This window comes from Phaethon lepturus, unplaced genomic scaffold (genome assembly GCF_000687285.1).
Source record: "Phaethon lepturus isolate BGI_N335 unplaced genomic scaffold, ASM68728v1 scaffold1740, whole genome shotgun sequence".
Taxonomy (NCBI): domain Eukaryota; kingdom Metazoa; phylum Chordata; class Aves; order Phaethontiformes; family Phaethontidae; genus Phaethon; species Phaethon lepturus.
The window spans coordinates 55,735-73,283 of record NW_010512375.1 but is presented as its reverse complement, the minus strand read 5'-3'; the positions used below and the strand labels follow the sequence as shown (position 1 = coordinate 73,283).

The 17,549-nt window shown below is 37.8% G+C and overlaps 1 protein-coding gene across 1 annotated transcript in view; it reads left to right on the top strand.

Moving 5' to 3' along the window:
- Nucleotides 1-548: 548 nt before the first annotated feature.
- SSBP2 (single-stranded DNA binding protein 2) overlaps nt 549-17,549 on the top strand; it is a 56,134-nt gene continuing 39,133 nt past the window's right edge. The window contains exons 1-2 of the mRNA XM_010286534.1: nt 549-605; nt 2,056-2,145. Of these exons, the coding sequence (XP_010284836.1) occupies nt 549-605; nt 2,056-2,145 (147 nt within the window). The remainder of the gene's footprint in view (nt 606-2,055; nt 2,146-17,549) is intronic.

Sequence of the window (17,549 nt, the reverse complement as noted above, 5' to 3'; positions counted from 1 at the left end):
ATTGGTGCCCCTTTAATGGGCTACTCCCTCTTAGTCAGAGACTGCAGTGCAGGCTATTTTGGACAGTTTAAGATGCTCAGGCTTTTAACATAATTGATTTTCTCCATCAGTGATGGTACTGTTGTCATTCTTCATCTAGAAAACCTGTACATATGGAAGTAAGATCTTCACTCAAACCGTGTCTGCACTTATTCATGATTTTGCTGGACATCGTTACACAATGCTTAGTTTAAACAGGTCATTTTTTTGCTTTAAAAAAGGGCTGAAAACCTCTTCTGTTTTCCTTTGGAAATTTAGATAGTCTGAAAATAATTAGTGGACATTCACAGATGCTGTGCCAGAGAAAGGAAGGGTAACAAAAATATTTTGTTCTTCAGGATTTATTTCTCTGCATTCACACCACTTGCTTAATTCCCCCTCTGTCTGGGAGGCTAAGAGACTGTGACAGACCTGAGAGAAGTACCTGAGACCTTTCAGGATGTTGCATGATTTTGCATGCATCTAAGCATCATAGTCCAGTCTCACGAACTTCAGGCAGTGCTCAAAGAATGGCAGTGGCTAGCGGGGAACCATCTGCTTGGTTTGTGGTAGCCTCTCATGAGAAGGTATTATGATTCAAAACTGTTTGCTACATCCAACTCACCTGACTGACTTTTTCTGTCAATTGCTGTTGTATAGTATTTTAACACTCATCTTTGCGGACCGGATCCTTGCATAAATAAGATCCTTTATTACAAGGTTTTCTGGTGAATTAAAGCCTTGCACTCAGTTCTGAAGCCAGAACATACAGCTTAGGTGCTAAATACACGACTGCTAGTTGTTCAGAAATTTGATTCTAAAGCACAGTTTAAGCCATTGAAAAATCTGTTGTAATTAACTGAATATTTCCTTTCTGCTTGGTTTAAAAAGGTCAACCTGTCTTTGTGCCAGTTTTCAAATCTTTCCAGCATTATTCTTTGATTTCCTAGATAGTATGCCAAACACCTGGAAATACAGTTTCCAGATCTGCATCTTTTGGATATCAAGTGTAAGCATACAATAGAGTCATAAGTTAATAAACATAAGCCATTTGTATTCTGTAGGGCAAATATTGGCAGGTCATTAGTAAGCTGCAAGTGGCTCTCAATGTATTGTGTGTGCATGAGTACTTTCACAAAAAATTGTAAGCCTTTATAGGTGATTCAGCCCTATGCCCTAAAAGAAACACATTGCAGGAAGGAAGACTGCTAGAAATTAAAAGTAATTGAGGTTCCAGTACATGACAACAATAACAGTTTGGCTTCCCTTTTTGTGACAATCTCCTGCTTGTAAATTGCCAGAAGCAATATTCTTTACTTGCTTATTCCAGCTGAAGGATTTGCAAAGGTAACTAATTTCATCCTCTGATTCACTTCTTAGAAATCCCTTTTTTCTTTTCCCTTCCAAAAACATAACCTGAATTCTTCTAATTTGTCATGGTGGTTATTTCTGGGGTTGGTAAAATCATAAGCATTACCAGCAGAATCGTGAGCATTCCTTCTTGTACTGTTTGTAACAGAATCTTGTTTTGAAGCTTGATGTCGTTCTGAAAGAATATTACAGTCTGCTGAAATTATCTTTAAAGTGCTTGGAAATTGCTGATAAAATGCATAAATTACTTAGTTTATGCCTTATGTGTATCCTTGTGTATGTGTGAGGATGTTTATACACATAATACAAGAAAAAGTGTGCAAGTTACGTTCACATTTGTATATAGACACACTCAGCTGCAATATTTTTTAAAATCTAGTCAAGATTTATCTAATTGATGTATATTTATATATCTGTGCAATCTCAGCATCCTTCCCTTCAACATACATTTCTTATTTTAACAAATCATCATACTTGTATAAAGGAAGACTAAACACTATACAATTTACCTTCAGGTGAAACAATGACATTATGACATATCCAGAGAATTGCTTTCTGCATTTTCGTCAGGTTTTGGGTTTTTTTTTTGGTTTGGGGTGGGATTTTTGGGGGGTTTAATGCCTACCATGCAATGACAAAGGTTTATTCTCCCTTTGTTCTTTTCAGAGTGCTGCAGCAGCTCCCAGTCCAGTGCTAGGAAACATTCCCCCAGGAGATGGCATGCCAGTAGGTCCTGTACCACCGGGTTTTTTTCAGGTATTCAGAAAAATTATGATTACAGGAATTTTAGGATAGAGAATCCTCCGTAATACTGTTGACAAGTCTGTAGAAAAGGTCCTGTTCTAAACTATGTCTCACTATGTGGTACAATACTTGAGAGCTTATTTTTTAACAAAAGTGAATAGGTGGGAAGGAAAGGATTTCTCTGACTGACAAATACTTAATTTATGAAATAGTACAGCACAACTCATTTCAAAATTTCAGGGATAAGAAATGGTTCCAGTTTATGAGTGGAGACTGAAAATGCTTCAATGTAATTTGAAAATGATTTATTATGATAATATAGATACATTGCATTGAAACGTAAAGGAAGAATGTTGTTGCTTGTGTTTAGGTCTGTGGTAAAGCCACAGGCCAGATTTTTAAGATTATCAAGTTTTGGTGGGAATTAGACCTAGGCAGTTAAGAATATCCCACTGAGCATCTCCTTGCATGTTGAAGATCTCCACCTTAATGCCTAAAAAAACAAGCCAAGGATTTAGGCTGTGTGTTGCTTCTATTAAGTTTTGTCATAAATGAAACTAAATACCCAGTTAGCACTTTGGACATTAACAGTACAGAATACTATGATGTAAAAAATGGCAGCTTTTGTGCAAGGCCAACCTAACAGTTGTAATCTAAGATTGGACTACTCCTATAAATGAGCTTGCATCTCTTCTTCACCAGAGTTTGTCTCTTTTTCTCCATACTGGCAAACTGTGGCTGTGCAGCAGAAGCAAAAAGTAACAGCATCTCTAGCATTGAAACGGCTCATTAGGAAGAACAGCAATTTCCACTTCACATATTTGCTCTCATGATGTGAAAGAAACAGTTCAGATTTCCAGGATTGTGATGTGGGGAGAACATCGTGATAGGATGTTTTGTAAAAACCAAGTGCTGAAATCCAGGTAGAGACAAGTGTCTTTTTCCTTCTTCCCTGAGATACATAGACAAAAGAAGCATATTTCATCTGGAAAAAAAGACATAGTATTTTAATTTGTTCTTTTATCCAAATGGTGATTGTACAAAAATGGCAGGATATCATCACTCTTTGTTTGCACTGTGGGTAAGTGATAAAGTTATTTGTATGGTGTTGCTCTTCCCACCGCCACAGAGGGAAAAACTGCTACCTGCAGTATTGATACCTACATAAAGAAACCCTGAACCTGGCATGAGCCTGTTGTTTCCTTGATCAACTCAAAAACTGAGGCATGATTTTTAATACATGAATGAAAAGATACTTGCAAGTGAAGTAGAAAATATCTTACTGTTGCCAGTCACAAAAACCTCAGGAGTTGGCAGAATTGATTAATTATTTTATTTCTGCTTTTCCTGCTTTGAACAGCTGGTTAGGTAGATTTTTTTAAACACAATTTTATCTAATTTTTAGCTTGCATAAATATTCCACTTTTTCTTATTTTAGCCTCCTACTCCAGTTGTAATGTCACAGGAATTAAAGCTTAAACTTTTTTTCTTTTATCGTCTTTGAGTACAATTAAGAGGGTGAAGGGACACAGATAGGACAAATTATGTGAAGTATAGAGGAGAAAGTAACTATTTTAAAGGTTTTGTGCGAGGCCCGTGTGGGAGTTTTGTTTTTAGAAGTGTTAAAACACTTCTAGCTACTCTAGATCTTTAAAGATGTAAGAAGGTCAAGATGATAGAAAGTGAAATATGGGTAAACTTGCCTTGTCTGTCAGTATCTGACTTCAGTCTTATCTGAAGCCCCACCAACAGCCTGCTCTTGTTGCAAGGCCTGGGATTGCAAATAAACAGGGGAAAATCCATTTGCAGTGTAACATAGTTTGTGATATTAATCAAAGCTATCACCAACTCAATAGCATGGCCAACGAGTCTTCCACAAGGCAGGTTCCAAGAGCTGGTCTGCACAGTCTGCTCTGGACTCCTTCAGACAATCACCTTTCACCTCTCCTTGAAACTGCTGGGTCTGTGCCATCATGTCTCTCTGTAACATGCAATATTCAAGATTAGTCCCTTGCAGTTTTAGTTGATGGAGATCTACTTTTCTCACCTGAATGGCCTTGTCAACAGAACAAACATTCTTCAAGAGATTATTAAATAGTTTTCGCTGTAGTCGTCTGCTTAAGAATATATGTAAAGAAATAACATGCTAGTTAGCAAATCCAGCTGCAAGTTTGATAGCGAATACATTGATATGGTTGGGAGCAATCCCAGCAAGGGGAGCTAAGCCAAAATCCAGTCAGTTACACAACAGTGTGCTGAAACTGTAAGGTGTGTATAAAGCAAATATGTACAGACAGTCGGTGACAATATGGTGGGATGTTGGAGTGAGAATTGTCAAGAAGCAGTTAATACCTGGTTGTAATACTTTCAGACGGAGCTAAATCTTACCAATGTCAATTTATCTGAGTACAAGAAAATATGTTGGCAGACATAGCTGTGTATATGAACATTGAAAAGTGGGGAGCATCATCTGCTGCTGTAGAAAGCAGGTGAAAGACAAACAAGAAAGGGAAAGTCATGGTCAAACCTCCTGCTTCCTTCATAGGTGCTTTCTTTCTAGTAGACCTTTAACTAGACAGTTCTGTATGCTCTTCTGCAATTGCTCTGATCCCGACTAATCACAAGAGTAAACCAAAACCACCACAGCAAACATCTGTCTTAGTCTGAATACTGACAAACTTCAGTGAACTGCCAGTCTTCTTTCATGGAGAGGTTGCAATTTAGACCTGCAACTCACTCACAGATTATGAAAATGAATGATTTTGGTTTTTAAGAGTCGGAAGATTACAGAAACAGTGAGAGAATGGTGCTTATATCTGTATTTAGTTTGCTAAGACTTTGCACTACAAAAACATTGCAGAATCACAGAATCCTTAAGGTTGGAAAAGACCTCTAAGATCATCAAGTCCAACCATCAATCCACCACCATCATGCCCACTAAACCATGTCCCAAAGTGCCACATCCACACGTTTTTTGAATGCTTCCCGTGAAGGTGACTCCACCACCTCCCTGGGCAACCTGTTGCAATGTTTGACCACTCTTTCGATATAGAAATTTTTCTTAACATCCAATCTAAACCTCCCCTGGCACAACTTGAGGCCATTTCCTGTAGTTCTATTGCTAGTCACCTGGGAGAAGAGACCAACATCCACCTCACTATAACCTCCTTTCAGGTAGCTGTAGATTCAGGTAGTCACATTCCTTCATTCCTTGAACATAAACCCTTGCCACCTCATGCCACCTCTGAATGCCCCCCTTGACCTCCCACAGAGCAGATTCAGTTTGCTCAAATAGCAAAAAAAGTTAATATAGTCCATAGGTGTTAGAGGGAAAAAACAGTACATTGTAACATTTCAACTTTTTGCAACCTAAATTTATCTAGAAGGTCATCCTGGAATGATAAAGCAACCTTTTGTCGCTTCATGAAATGTTTGGACTGGCCACAAGCTAAAGCTGTGGATGGCCAATACCTTCCAGCTCTGCTTGGCTAACTTAGAATCTCTAGACAATTTAAAGTCATTTCATTTCTCATCAACACTGGCTTTTGGTTTTGCACTGCAACTATTTTGGCATGCATGACTAACCACTAACTGGAACGTAAGCAAAATGGATGCTTTTGCTGCTGCAATTGCGTCTTATCAGTTCAGGAAAATGTGGCAACCTAGGTGGGGACCGTGCTGGGAACCAAGAAACATCACCTGCGTTCCAGTTCTTTTGGCACTGTTGACCACTAGTAGTATTTCTGTGACCTTTATTTTTTATAAAAGAAAATAATGCAGTACACTGGTATAGCACATGGAGGTAGAGAAATGTGGTTTCTCAGACAGTACCTGGTAAACTCTGCTCTTTGTAAAATGACGTTTTCACATATATGTAGGCCACTAGCACTGATGTTAGTTAGCAGTCTCTGGTATTTTATGACTGGTCCACAGAGGTAGAGTTTGGAAGCCAGGCAGTTGACTTTGTCTTGTATGTCTGTACTTGTGTTTTTATACTTCTAATCATGTGAAGGAAGATGAGCACCACAATGCTGACAGTCCAAAATGCAACGCCTTACACCTTGATACAGTGCAAGGAAGGTGGTATAGTTGTGCGCAACTATTATCATCAACTAAATTACTTTATTTTTAAAAGAAAATTGTTTACGGTGTCAAAAATGAAATTTGAAAAGTCAAGGAAACAGGTCTATGTGGAGTTAGGATGCATCTCCATTTCATCTACTGGTGTGTATGTATTTTAAAGTAACTTCAAATTTCATAGCTACTTACTTTTTTGCTCTCAACTTCTTTCAGTATTTAGAATAGATTATACTCTGGAAAGAAATTGGGGTTATACAGTAACTGAATCTACTTTTGGTTCATTAACAGCAAAACTGAATGTGTGGGACTGCAGGGGGAGCAAAGACAATAGTTTTGTTGTAGAATACTCTTAAACTCCAAATAGGAGAACCCAATCAAGTTTTAGAGTTGATTTTGTCTCAGGCTGAAATAACTGGTCAAGTGCAGTTCAGTGAGGGTGATGTCTGGTCAGCGCTTCTGGGAAGTTGCTTTCTTAAATACAGAGCTTCAGAGAAGGATAATGGTTGGGAATCGTTGTGTGAGGCTGGATGCAAAAAACTTGGTGCAAGTCATTCCTAGGTTTCTCACGTTTTTCCTGGGTGACCTGAAATAGGTTGTTTCAATTCTCTTTTTTGATGGTTTTCCACCTATAAAATGGAATGTCATAAGAGACAGTCCTTCTAAAAGATTATTAATTGCTTGGGCAATAGACATCATAAAACAATCTTAGATTGCAAGAGGGTGAGGTGGCTGTATACATTTCTGAAATGCTCATCTAACTCCAGTCTGAGTCTTGAAATTCATCATCAGTTCAACAGATTTCCTCTCTAGACCACATTCCGTACATGGAGCTATGGTGTGAGGAAGGCACTTAGCTACTATGTTAACAACATAAAGTAATTTTGGACATTTTCTGTACCATTTTTTTAGCATCAGAGTTACTCTATTGTTAGTTTCTTAGTATGGCCATCCACAGAGATTAATTCGACATAGTCTTCAGCCCTCTTTTGGAGTCCTATCTGATACTGAAATAGGAGGGCAACTGGAGGACTGAATAAGATTATAGCAGTTAATTACCTTCAGGTCTAGACGTTCAAGGATGCGTATAACGTCAGCAGCCAAAGCTTTACACAATGTTGTAATAAACTCATTTATGGTGAGTTAAATTCATCCACTTGTGATGAAAGAGGATTAGGTCATAGAATTCAGAGACACTCACAGATTTTCACATCCAGTCTTACTTCACTTCCTGGCCTGAGGACAGACAGTTTTCACCAGGGTTGGTTGTCTTCAGTACAGAAGCGTTACTTAGGGCCTCTTAGGTACAGCCATAGCCAGGTCTTCAAACGGTTCAGTACTAGCCTTGCTCCTTTCTTCTCTGAGGACAATGAGATGGGGAAAAAATGTTTTATACTTGCAAATTGTGTTATAATATGCATTTAGAAAATAACGACATGAGCATTTGGAAATACCATCATGGAAATTTTGAAGCCCGAATACTCTTCCGTTCCACAGCACACACCAGTGTACCCATGCGAAGCATGAGGGTTGTGTTCAGGTGCAAACTGCTGCTCTTCAGGTATTGAAGTGCTGGCCCGTTTCTATCCGTCTCTTCACTGATCTTTAAGTAGGCTAAACAATTTGAGATATGTTACATTGGCATTTTCACAGACTATTTCATCTTTGTGGACAATATCAGCTTCAGTAAGCAAATAAGCAGAAGACAGAGGGAAGTTTTGGAGCTTGTGTTCATTGAAATATTTGGAATTTTTAAGCACAATGAAAACCATTGATTTCACAAGATTTTATTTGCCTTTTAATTTCTTTTTCAGTTTTAACATACCTGAATACAGAGTTCTAGGTTCTAATTGATCACGTTTCTCCAAGTTAGTGACAACCGATACTGCTGAATATCTGACCCTGATTGCTTACTTTTGCAGTGCAATTATGAGAAACATTTAAATGCTATTTAATTAAACCCCTGTTACTTTCACCTCTTTTATTACATGGTTTACCAAAAGTTTGCCATGTCTGCATCTGTATAAGGAACCTGTTTGTTTTTAAAGACACTCAGGCAGGTAACAACATTGGGTTTGTACTTCACTCACTGGAGAGACACTGCTGAATAGTTAACCTCATGTCATCAAGTGCCAAGATTTAAAAGCAGCATGTTGTTTGATAATTGACAGTTCACTTGTTTAATTTTGGTAATTTTTAAAAAAATTAAAAAGCCACCACTGACTTTACCTTTTCAGAGATAAAAGTAAGTCTTTCTTTGAAATGCATTACTTCTTTTTTCAACAAATTTGTTAAAATTTTTTCTAGTTGAGCTTACCACTAAACCTTATTTCCATAATGCATATATATCTTAAAGGAATTGTCAAGTAGTTTGCTTCATTCACTAATTCATGATGATCAGATATACTTGGAATGGCATGGGAAAAAATATGTTGACACCATGTTTGAAATACAAATGTTACATATTACTCTTACATAAAGGGGGGAAAGAAAACCCAGCTGAAACCCAACCCACCAAATTAACGTAAGGCTGTCATGCCATCTAGTGGTAGTTGTTCATTGTCATTTTAACTCAATCATTATTCTAAAGTAGTATTTTTAACCTTGTTGTGCTTTACTAGAGCTGACTTAATGCTTTAGGAGAGCATTGTTACAGTAAGACACATGAGCAGAAAGAAATTTACCATTTGTCTTCCTGCCTAGCATTACTATTTGCCATTAAAAATGAGTTTAAAGAGCATTTAAGTAGTAGAAAATAACCAAAATAAGTTAGTGAATTAAAAATCAGTGACCTATTTATATATAAAAAGAAAATGGATTTGTAGACCTCTGTGTAAAGGCTGTAAAATGCCTTCTGCTTTTTTTAAAAATCATCAGTTGAAGTCTCCCAAACAAATACGGACAGTAGCTTTACATCTCCTCTGATTCCATGACAGCTGGGGATAAACCAGCCCATTTGAGGTTTTGCTCAGTCCTTGCACTCACTTCAGTCTAGGTCACGTCTATGAGTCTCCAGGAAAGTATTGTATTGGCTAGGGATCTGCTGGGTACGTGATCCTCTGCCTCAGCCCCTCCACACTCGCAGAACATCCTCCCAGGTTGCTCATTTGAACAAGCATCCACCAGTAAAGAAGATGAGGAGGGAGAAATCCTCCAGCATCCATTTAAAGCCATTTTGGAGTGACTGCGCCGCTTCTATGAATTGTCCACCAAGGGGTCATTGTTTGCACAAGGAATGAGGATTCCTAGTTCCAGCTGCTAAATTACGTGACTAAAGCTAGAAGATGCAGACATCTCTCAGACTGGTCTTCGCAGGACCAAAATGTGTATCTATATCTATTTAAAAGCATTTTCTTTTTAAACCCCTTTGAACTGTTTCAGCTGTTGTCTCCCCATAACACTCAGGTAGTTTCCTGGCTTTCCAGGGCATTACCATTTTTTATCCCCTGTCTGAATTTTCATTCCAGCAGCCACATTTCGTTGTGGTAGCATCCTGCTTTGTCACTTACCTTTCATGCTGATCCTCATGTTTTCCCCACTTTTGCAGTATTGCCTGTACTTTTTTTTCAAACTAAAATGTACAAATCATTAAAAATGAACTGGAGCATGACTGCAAAATTAGCTGGATTTGCTACATGTTCACACCCAACCTAAATTCCAATGGACCAAATGAGAGAATGGCAGGTGGAGGAGTGAAAAGTTAAATAATTGGGCCCTGAGCGGAGCAGGTACAGTGAAGTCCTAGAAGCTTGAAAAGCATCGTAGATTGTTAAAACATTACTGTAAGCGAATGAAATGTCACCAAAGCTAGAAATACAACTTGTGAGTAAAGCTAGCAGCTTTGGCAGGCCTTGAAATGCTTTGAAAATAGATTTTAAGGGGGATTTTTCCCCCCTGGGTTTATATAAGTAATGTTTGTAAGAAGAATTTTATTGTATTTTTGGAATCTCCGTTGTTTAGTCTGTTTAGTCAGTCTGCACACACCCCAGTATAGCAGACTGACACTCACTGGGAATACTCAAGTGCATAAAATTATGCATATGTCTAATTCTTTGCAGAATTGGGATCTGTGCATTTTTGTCCTTGCCACCGTATTTTAAAATATTTTAATTTTTAAAATTATTTCTACTTTTTAGACTATGTGAGGGGGGATTAGCATCTAGAAAGATCTGTAAGTAGTTTGTGTTTATTCATCTCTTTTTTGTTCGTTTTCTGAATACCAGGGATAAAGTCAACTTTATAAAGATAAAGGTGTCTGACATCTGCTGGCTTTGATAATTCTATCCTGCAGTTGTCGTAATGGTTTTACTGCTCGTAACTGTTGGAACAAATTAGAACTGCTCAGCTTGATTAGCTAAATAAGCTCTGAGCCCGTGCTTCCCCTGCCTCCCCTTCTACATGCACATCTCAAGCAGCCACAGACACACTGCTGGCTGTGGAGCGGTGCAAGGGGAAGGGGTGGAACTGGGCACAAGTCATTTACGTAGGAGATCTGTTCTGAACTTCATAACCTTATCCTCAGAATTCAAGTTCTCTGTTTGTGAGAGAAACCTCAGAAATGTAGGGGTACTGACCATAAGCCACAACTGGCGTTATAGTTGTTGCTGAAGTGGTACGGAAGAGTAGGGGAAGGGTTGTCATTTATGTACGATTCTTCCTTCTGCTGAGGTTAATTCAGTTCCTGTCATAGTCTGACTCCTGCTTTTTACATGAGCCCCAAGTGCTTGGGTTTGAAGCCAAAATCCTTGGATGATGATAATGCATATAGCTTTGAAATAGCACATTTGAATAACAAACTCCAGCTTGTCATTGTCAAAGTTGTTCTAGAAAATTAATTGTATACCATAATCAGGGGCAACTAGAAGGTTTACTGAACTTGAGGAATTGCTTTCCCAAGCTTAGTGATATGTGTGTATGATGCCTGGATTCTAAAAGCACAGTTTGTTTTTTTTTTTTTAAAAAGGTGGTACTTCATGATGTTTTAGTTTTAGCTTGTCAGGTTTGACTCTGTTTTTGCATTTAATAAAAAGTAAACTAAAAACTATTAACCTGGTTTAAAATGCATGCAGGTGATAGCCCTTCTGAAACTCTGTTTCTTTCAAAATTTTCATTAAATACCATGAGCAGAACTTGGCCCCTTTTTCTCCCACTCGCTAAATCTTCTTGAGTGTGAGATAATCATATTCCCCACATAGTGAGACAGTTGTAATAACAGTACAATTCCTCAAGATCATCTATCATCAAAATGAGTGTTATTTACTTTCTCAAATATCTGGAGAAGTAGCCAGGCAGATCCTGCTTTTAGCATCACAGAGAAGTGTTTAGCTAGTGACAAAAGGCTGTTTGTTTTGGTTTGATTTGGTTTGGTTTGGTTTGGTTTGGTTTGGTTTGGTTTGGTTTGGTTTTGTAAGAGGTTTTGTTTCTTCATTTTTCTATGCAGAGTGTACAAGGTGTGTATTGCAGTATTCTTTCATATGGTGGAATAAGTCCTGTATTTCTTGAGGAGAGATAAAGCATTAACTTTATTTGAAATGCTAGTATTGTTGTAACTTTTGGAATTTTAGATGTGGAAAGACAGTTGTCTGTGGAAGGCTTTTTGGCTTAAAAAAAATTTTTTTTTTGCTCTATACTCTGAATTAAGTCAAACCGCTTATTGTTGCTATTGATAGGTTGCCAGAGCGTGTCAGGCTGCTCTTAGAAAACCATTAATACAGCAATTATTTTTTCAGGGATCTTCATCTGAAGCACACAGAAGTACTTGCTCATGGAAATAGTTTTCGTCATCAGAATGGCCAACGTAGAGGGAAATCCTGTCTTGGTGCTGAGAATATTATGTGAAATAGTATCGATGAAAACAGATAATTTGATTTATACTGACAGATGACAAAATGTGTAGTGTGTAACTCAAATTTCATCTCTGAAATACTTAGCAAAACACAAAACAAAGACCTCTAACACTGTGGTAGCCATTTGGGGGGAAAAGGAGGATGAGAAGTGTTGTATAATTAACAGTAAAATAGGAAAAAATAGGAAAATAATTTTTTCATTAAGAATTGATGATAGCCTGTCCAAGCTTTGCAGAGGATAAGTTACATGTTTGTGCTTATCAGCAGACTGTGCCAGCACAAGAGTGTAATTTTGAGAGCTAATTTAGTTTAGTCCTGGTTAGAATTAAAATGTGTGGATGAAGAGTGCCTTATACACTGTGGTGACTGTTATTGCTGATGGAGACATCCACAAAAAAAGTAGGGGAAAGTAAATGAATGAAAGTCTATTAATTGTAAACTAACTTGCATAAACTCAATTCACACATATTTTATGGGTCACCGCTGGTATTCTTCAAGAGTACAAAACCCCATTTCATTGAGAATGGAAGCACGCACACCAGTGGCAGTTGTAAAGCACCTCTAAACGATTTTATAAAATATAGCAGTCTTAGGGAGATGTATTAAAATGTTACTTCCTAGTCATTTTTTCAGTACTGCTACCACAACAAAAAAATGAGTAAAAATATCAAGCTGTCTTATTTCTTACCATTTGGACTATAAATAGTTAAGTGATGTCAATCCTTTTGACCAGGAATAGTTTGAAAACCAAAAAAGAGTAATATGAATTGTATTTTCAGAGACAGAAGGTGTAACTTGACAATTGAATTAATTTTTTAATGAAGGATAGGAGAACAAAGATTTTTGTGCTTCACTTCGTATCATTTAGAACTTTAAATGAATAAATGAAGAGATTTGGTCATTGCAAGAATTCCCATCAAGCTGATGACCTTGATGCTGGCAGCTTGGACCCTCTTAAAATACCTGCTCTTCAAATAGCAGCACAATTAATTTAAAATAATTTGTTATAGTGTGTACAAATTAAGTCTGTGGTTCCATTTTCATCTTCTAGGGGTAAGTAGTGTGTAGAATTTGTGCTGATTATGATGACTGAATTATAGAAACTAATTAATAACATTTCAGTCCTTTTCTATACTGAGTGCTAAAACCATGTTTCACCTTGTATTTTTTAACTTGTGGTGGGCTCTTATTATTCCCTTAAGAGATGTTCTCCAGTTAGGAGCATCATCCTCTGCTCAGGGTGCTGAGACATAGAATCTAAGGAGATTGTTCTGAATTTGATAATGCAGGTTAAAAAAAACAGGATGTGGAAAAACAGTTATCACTTGGTTTTGTTTGCTTCTAAAACCATGGATTTAGAGGTGTTTTTGGGAAGCCCCATCTGGTGCAAGCAGAAACCGGTCTTTTGCTTTCCTAAGCCTTGCAAATTGCAGGAGGAGCATGGTGTGGGCATCTTCTTCCAGGTCTGGATGGAGCTGCTGTTCAATGGGTCCTCTCCCCACTGCCCCCGCAGTGGGGTGGTGCTGCCCCGGGCCGGGGCAGAGGAGCGTCCCTGCAGGCAGAGGTGTCCCGATGAGCCCTTGCTGGCAGCTGACGCTGCGCTCAGGTACCTGAGATAGATACCTAAAACACCTTCACTTTCGCGAGATCTCCTGTGGGAACGCCCATCTTGGGCGCAGCACGAGCTCAAGCTCGCCCTTCTATGGGTCCTGCTCGCAGGTCACTGCGCCGCAAGCCGGTAACCTGGGTGCATTTTGGCTGGAGGAGGCTGGCTGACCAACTGCCCTGCTTTGAGCAGCAGCCTTAAACGTGTCATTTAAAGCAGATGGGCGGTGTGCTTTAAAACGCACCTTCTGTCTGCTGTGACCAGACAAACGCATATTTTCCCAAGCTGAAAAAACCTTTTAGTACACCTAGCTGGGAAGATGTTAATGTGAACGTAGATAAATGTCATTATTTTAAGACACCCTGACTAGAACGGTGGGGTTTTTTATGCCATGTAGACAGGATTCTCCTGTTCAAGCAATATTCATTCCATTTTATTCTCCTCAGCCCAAGTTTTGTTCGCTGGCATTTTGGCTCGTGGTATTTTTACAGTTAGCAGATGCATGCAGCTTCTCCATTACTCATGCCCAGCAGTAATTCTTTTTGAACTACGTTTATTTGTTTTCCTGGTGTGTGTGTGTGTTATGTGAGGTTGTGCTATGCAGTATAACAAATCATATGGTATCATGTAATACATATATATTGGAACAGATACGAGTATTTACGGTAAATCCAATCTCATTAGGAATTCAGTCTCAATAGGAATTGAAACATAAGCAATATTCAACATTAGTTATTTGAGTGTGGATTATTGTAAATTTTGCAATTTATGTGGTACAAAATATGGTCAATAAATGTAACAGTATGAGTAAAAAAAGGATAAAAATGTCAATGCAAAAAAGCCCCAATCGTATTTGGGAGCAAGTAAATCATATTCCCAGCTTCTGAAAGTAAAGTAAATTTAAAGAAAAATAGATTCATTGACATCTGTCATATTTAGTAGAACACCATCTTCTAAATTCTTTTATTCCACCAGTATTAGGTACAAGAAGACATTGTACATGCACACACGATTTGCAAAATTGCATTAAATACACAGTTTGTAAGATACCCTTTACTCTCCCTGTACACGGTTGGATTCTTATATATGTCACCATCATTCAAGTTCTTGAACTTTACTTCTTTTTAACTATTTTTAACAATTCAACATAATGGGATGCTGTAAGTAAGAGTAGGGAGCTTACTAAATTTAACATTTCACATCTTGATTTTATTTTGTGTAGTCTGTCTTCTTTTAGGGTTGTTTTAGTATTCTTTTTTTAGTACTTTTCTCCTTTTATGTGTTTGTGGTTTTTTTCACTTTAAGTTGATAAATACATACATTCTGTGGTGACTACACAAAAAGTTTTTCCTCTCTGTCTTCTTTTTCACCCAGTTTAGTAGAAGCTTCTGCTTATATTCCTCTGGTCTCAGCTGCATGACAGCAGCTTCAAGATGCTTTGCATGATACTAAATTACTGAATTTTATACCTGAAGGCAGTAATTACAATACACTGGTGTTTGCAGATGTGTTTATTTGACTCTTCTCCAAAACAGTTACCAAAATCTTCTGCTGTTGCTGCAACTTGTGTGACACGTTTTCAAACGCTAGTGGTATCTCCATCTCAGTTGCGGCTTAGATATGACATTCTTGCCTATTATTTTGTTTTCTTCATGTTCTTTTTTTCCCCCTTTTTTTTTTTGGGCTGATTTTTGGTTTGGTTTGGTTTTTTATTTGGGGTTTGACTTTTTTTTTTTTTTTTTTCTTAATACCTTCGTGTATGTGCCCCTTCCTGAACTCCATTTGAGAACTTAGTTGTAGCTTAGGGTAGTGCACAATAGCATTGTTTACACCTCCTCATACTCGGCATAATGTCCCTGTTGCGATTAGAGGGACTTGAAGGGCTGCAGTAGTGACTGGAAACCCTTGAGAGCCATTTCAGAACCTGGAAATTACTGTGGGGTGGAGCCACTCTGGTAATACCCTTCTTCCTCAGTCAGATCAGCTTGGAGAGGTTGGTTTCTCTTAGACAAGCTTTGCAACATCTTCAGCAAGATCTGGCCCTGAAATGCCAGGAGTGTTATTTGAAGAGCATCCTACATTCTTTTTTATGCAGAGGGCTCTAGGAGGTAATATCTTTTGCCCTTCTGTCTTCTTCCTACCTGAGAGCCAAAATTACTGCTGCATTATTAAATCACATTACCTATCTTTTGGCATATTTTTACAGCTTAATTATCTCTTTCTATTTTTACCCTGACTATTTTTTGGAGAGTCATATGTCTATAGTCCTTAGGTGGAAGAAGTGCTCTTGTTCTCTGTGCATTGCTGACAACACTCTCCTTCCCTGCTAGCTGGGGTAAGAAAGGAATTGTTTGATTCATTGGCGTGGGCACCTCTCCAGTCCCCTCAGCTGAACTCTGGGACAAGTCAGGAGCTTGTCTTGCTGAGAATGTAGTCTGGGGATCCATTAAAGGTTTTTGACTATCAAGATGCTCAATTTTGAATTGACACCAGGCTGAAGTAGAAGGCAGAAATGTCTGAGTCTTCAACATATGAAGAATTTATTTTTCATCTTCAGAAGACAAGTGCTACACCAACCAATTCAAAATCTGTGATCACTGGTTTTAATTTAGTTACGTATTATTAACCCATTACTTTTTGTGATGTATGTGCTGCAATATCAACATGAGAAGGGGAAGAAAAAGTTTCCAAGAAGTCAAAGAAAGAGAGCTACTAGCCCTAAGAAATGTAAGCCATGTAAGCCCAAAGGGGTTCCTCCCTAAGCCATGGTCATTTCAGCAACTTTTAACAATAAAGTAAAACTAGATCAGACACTTAATTGTCAGCTGTTCTTATCAATTACAAAGGATGTAGTGAAAAAGCGTGTGACAGAAAGTGCTGACTGCTTGAGTCAGTGTCTTTCAGAATGCCTGGTGCTTAATAAGGTGTGTGTGTGAGACTTGAAAAAATGTTCCTTGTATAGTGGAAAGCTGTTGATATTTATTTTCATTAAAACATTTGACAGAATTTCTTTGTTTTCTTGGTATGTCTTGGTAGAATTTTTTGTGGACAAACATGACATTGGTGATGGAGAGGAAGAAGTTTAGTAACTGGCACAAAAATGAGAATATTTAATGGCAGAATTTTTGTGGTAAATTTAAGTACTAAATTGTGGTCCAAAATGGCATAAAATTTTTTAGAATTGTCCTTGAACATCACTATCTCACAATTTTCTGCAATGCTAAATGGACCTTTATGGATACTTCCATTCATCAAAACATTAGTAGGCCTTCCCAGTTGTTTATATCTTTTCCTGCCTATAGAACTGTGCAGTGTTTGTATCCATGGATCATCAAGAACCATACAAACTATGTGAAATTTACTAGATGAATTACTTTGTTACTACTTAAAGAATAGGAAACGATTTAAACATTTCCACAAATGTGTTTAAGGGGAATACATAGATATATAAATATTTACTGTATATAAACCTTCTTGTTGTATCAAAGAGGCTCCTGTAGTTATTCTATGCAATGAACTAAGAAGTCAGTTAAGAATAGATGCACTGGCTCTCTAATTAAAGTCTGCAAGTCTGCTTTGAAACCTGCTTAGAAAACAATGCCTAAAAGAAAAAAAAAATCATGACATCTATAATTTCAGAGAAGAATCCTAGACTTACTTTGTGAGGCTTTTACTTGATCCAGATCTTCTCAAAAATCTGAAGCAGCTACTGGCTTCAGGGGCATAGCAAACCAGAAAATATGGACTCTAATTGTCAGGCACTAGAAACAATGCAGGTCATACTTTGAAAAGTGAAATTTCAACTTTATATGAGTAAGCCTCTTTCTCTCCTTAATGCAGTGGGATATTTGTTTCATCTTTTTAAATAAAATTCAATTCTATAAAAA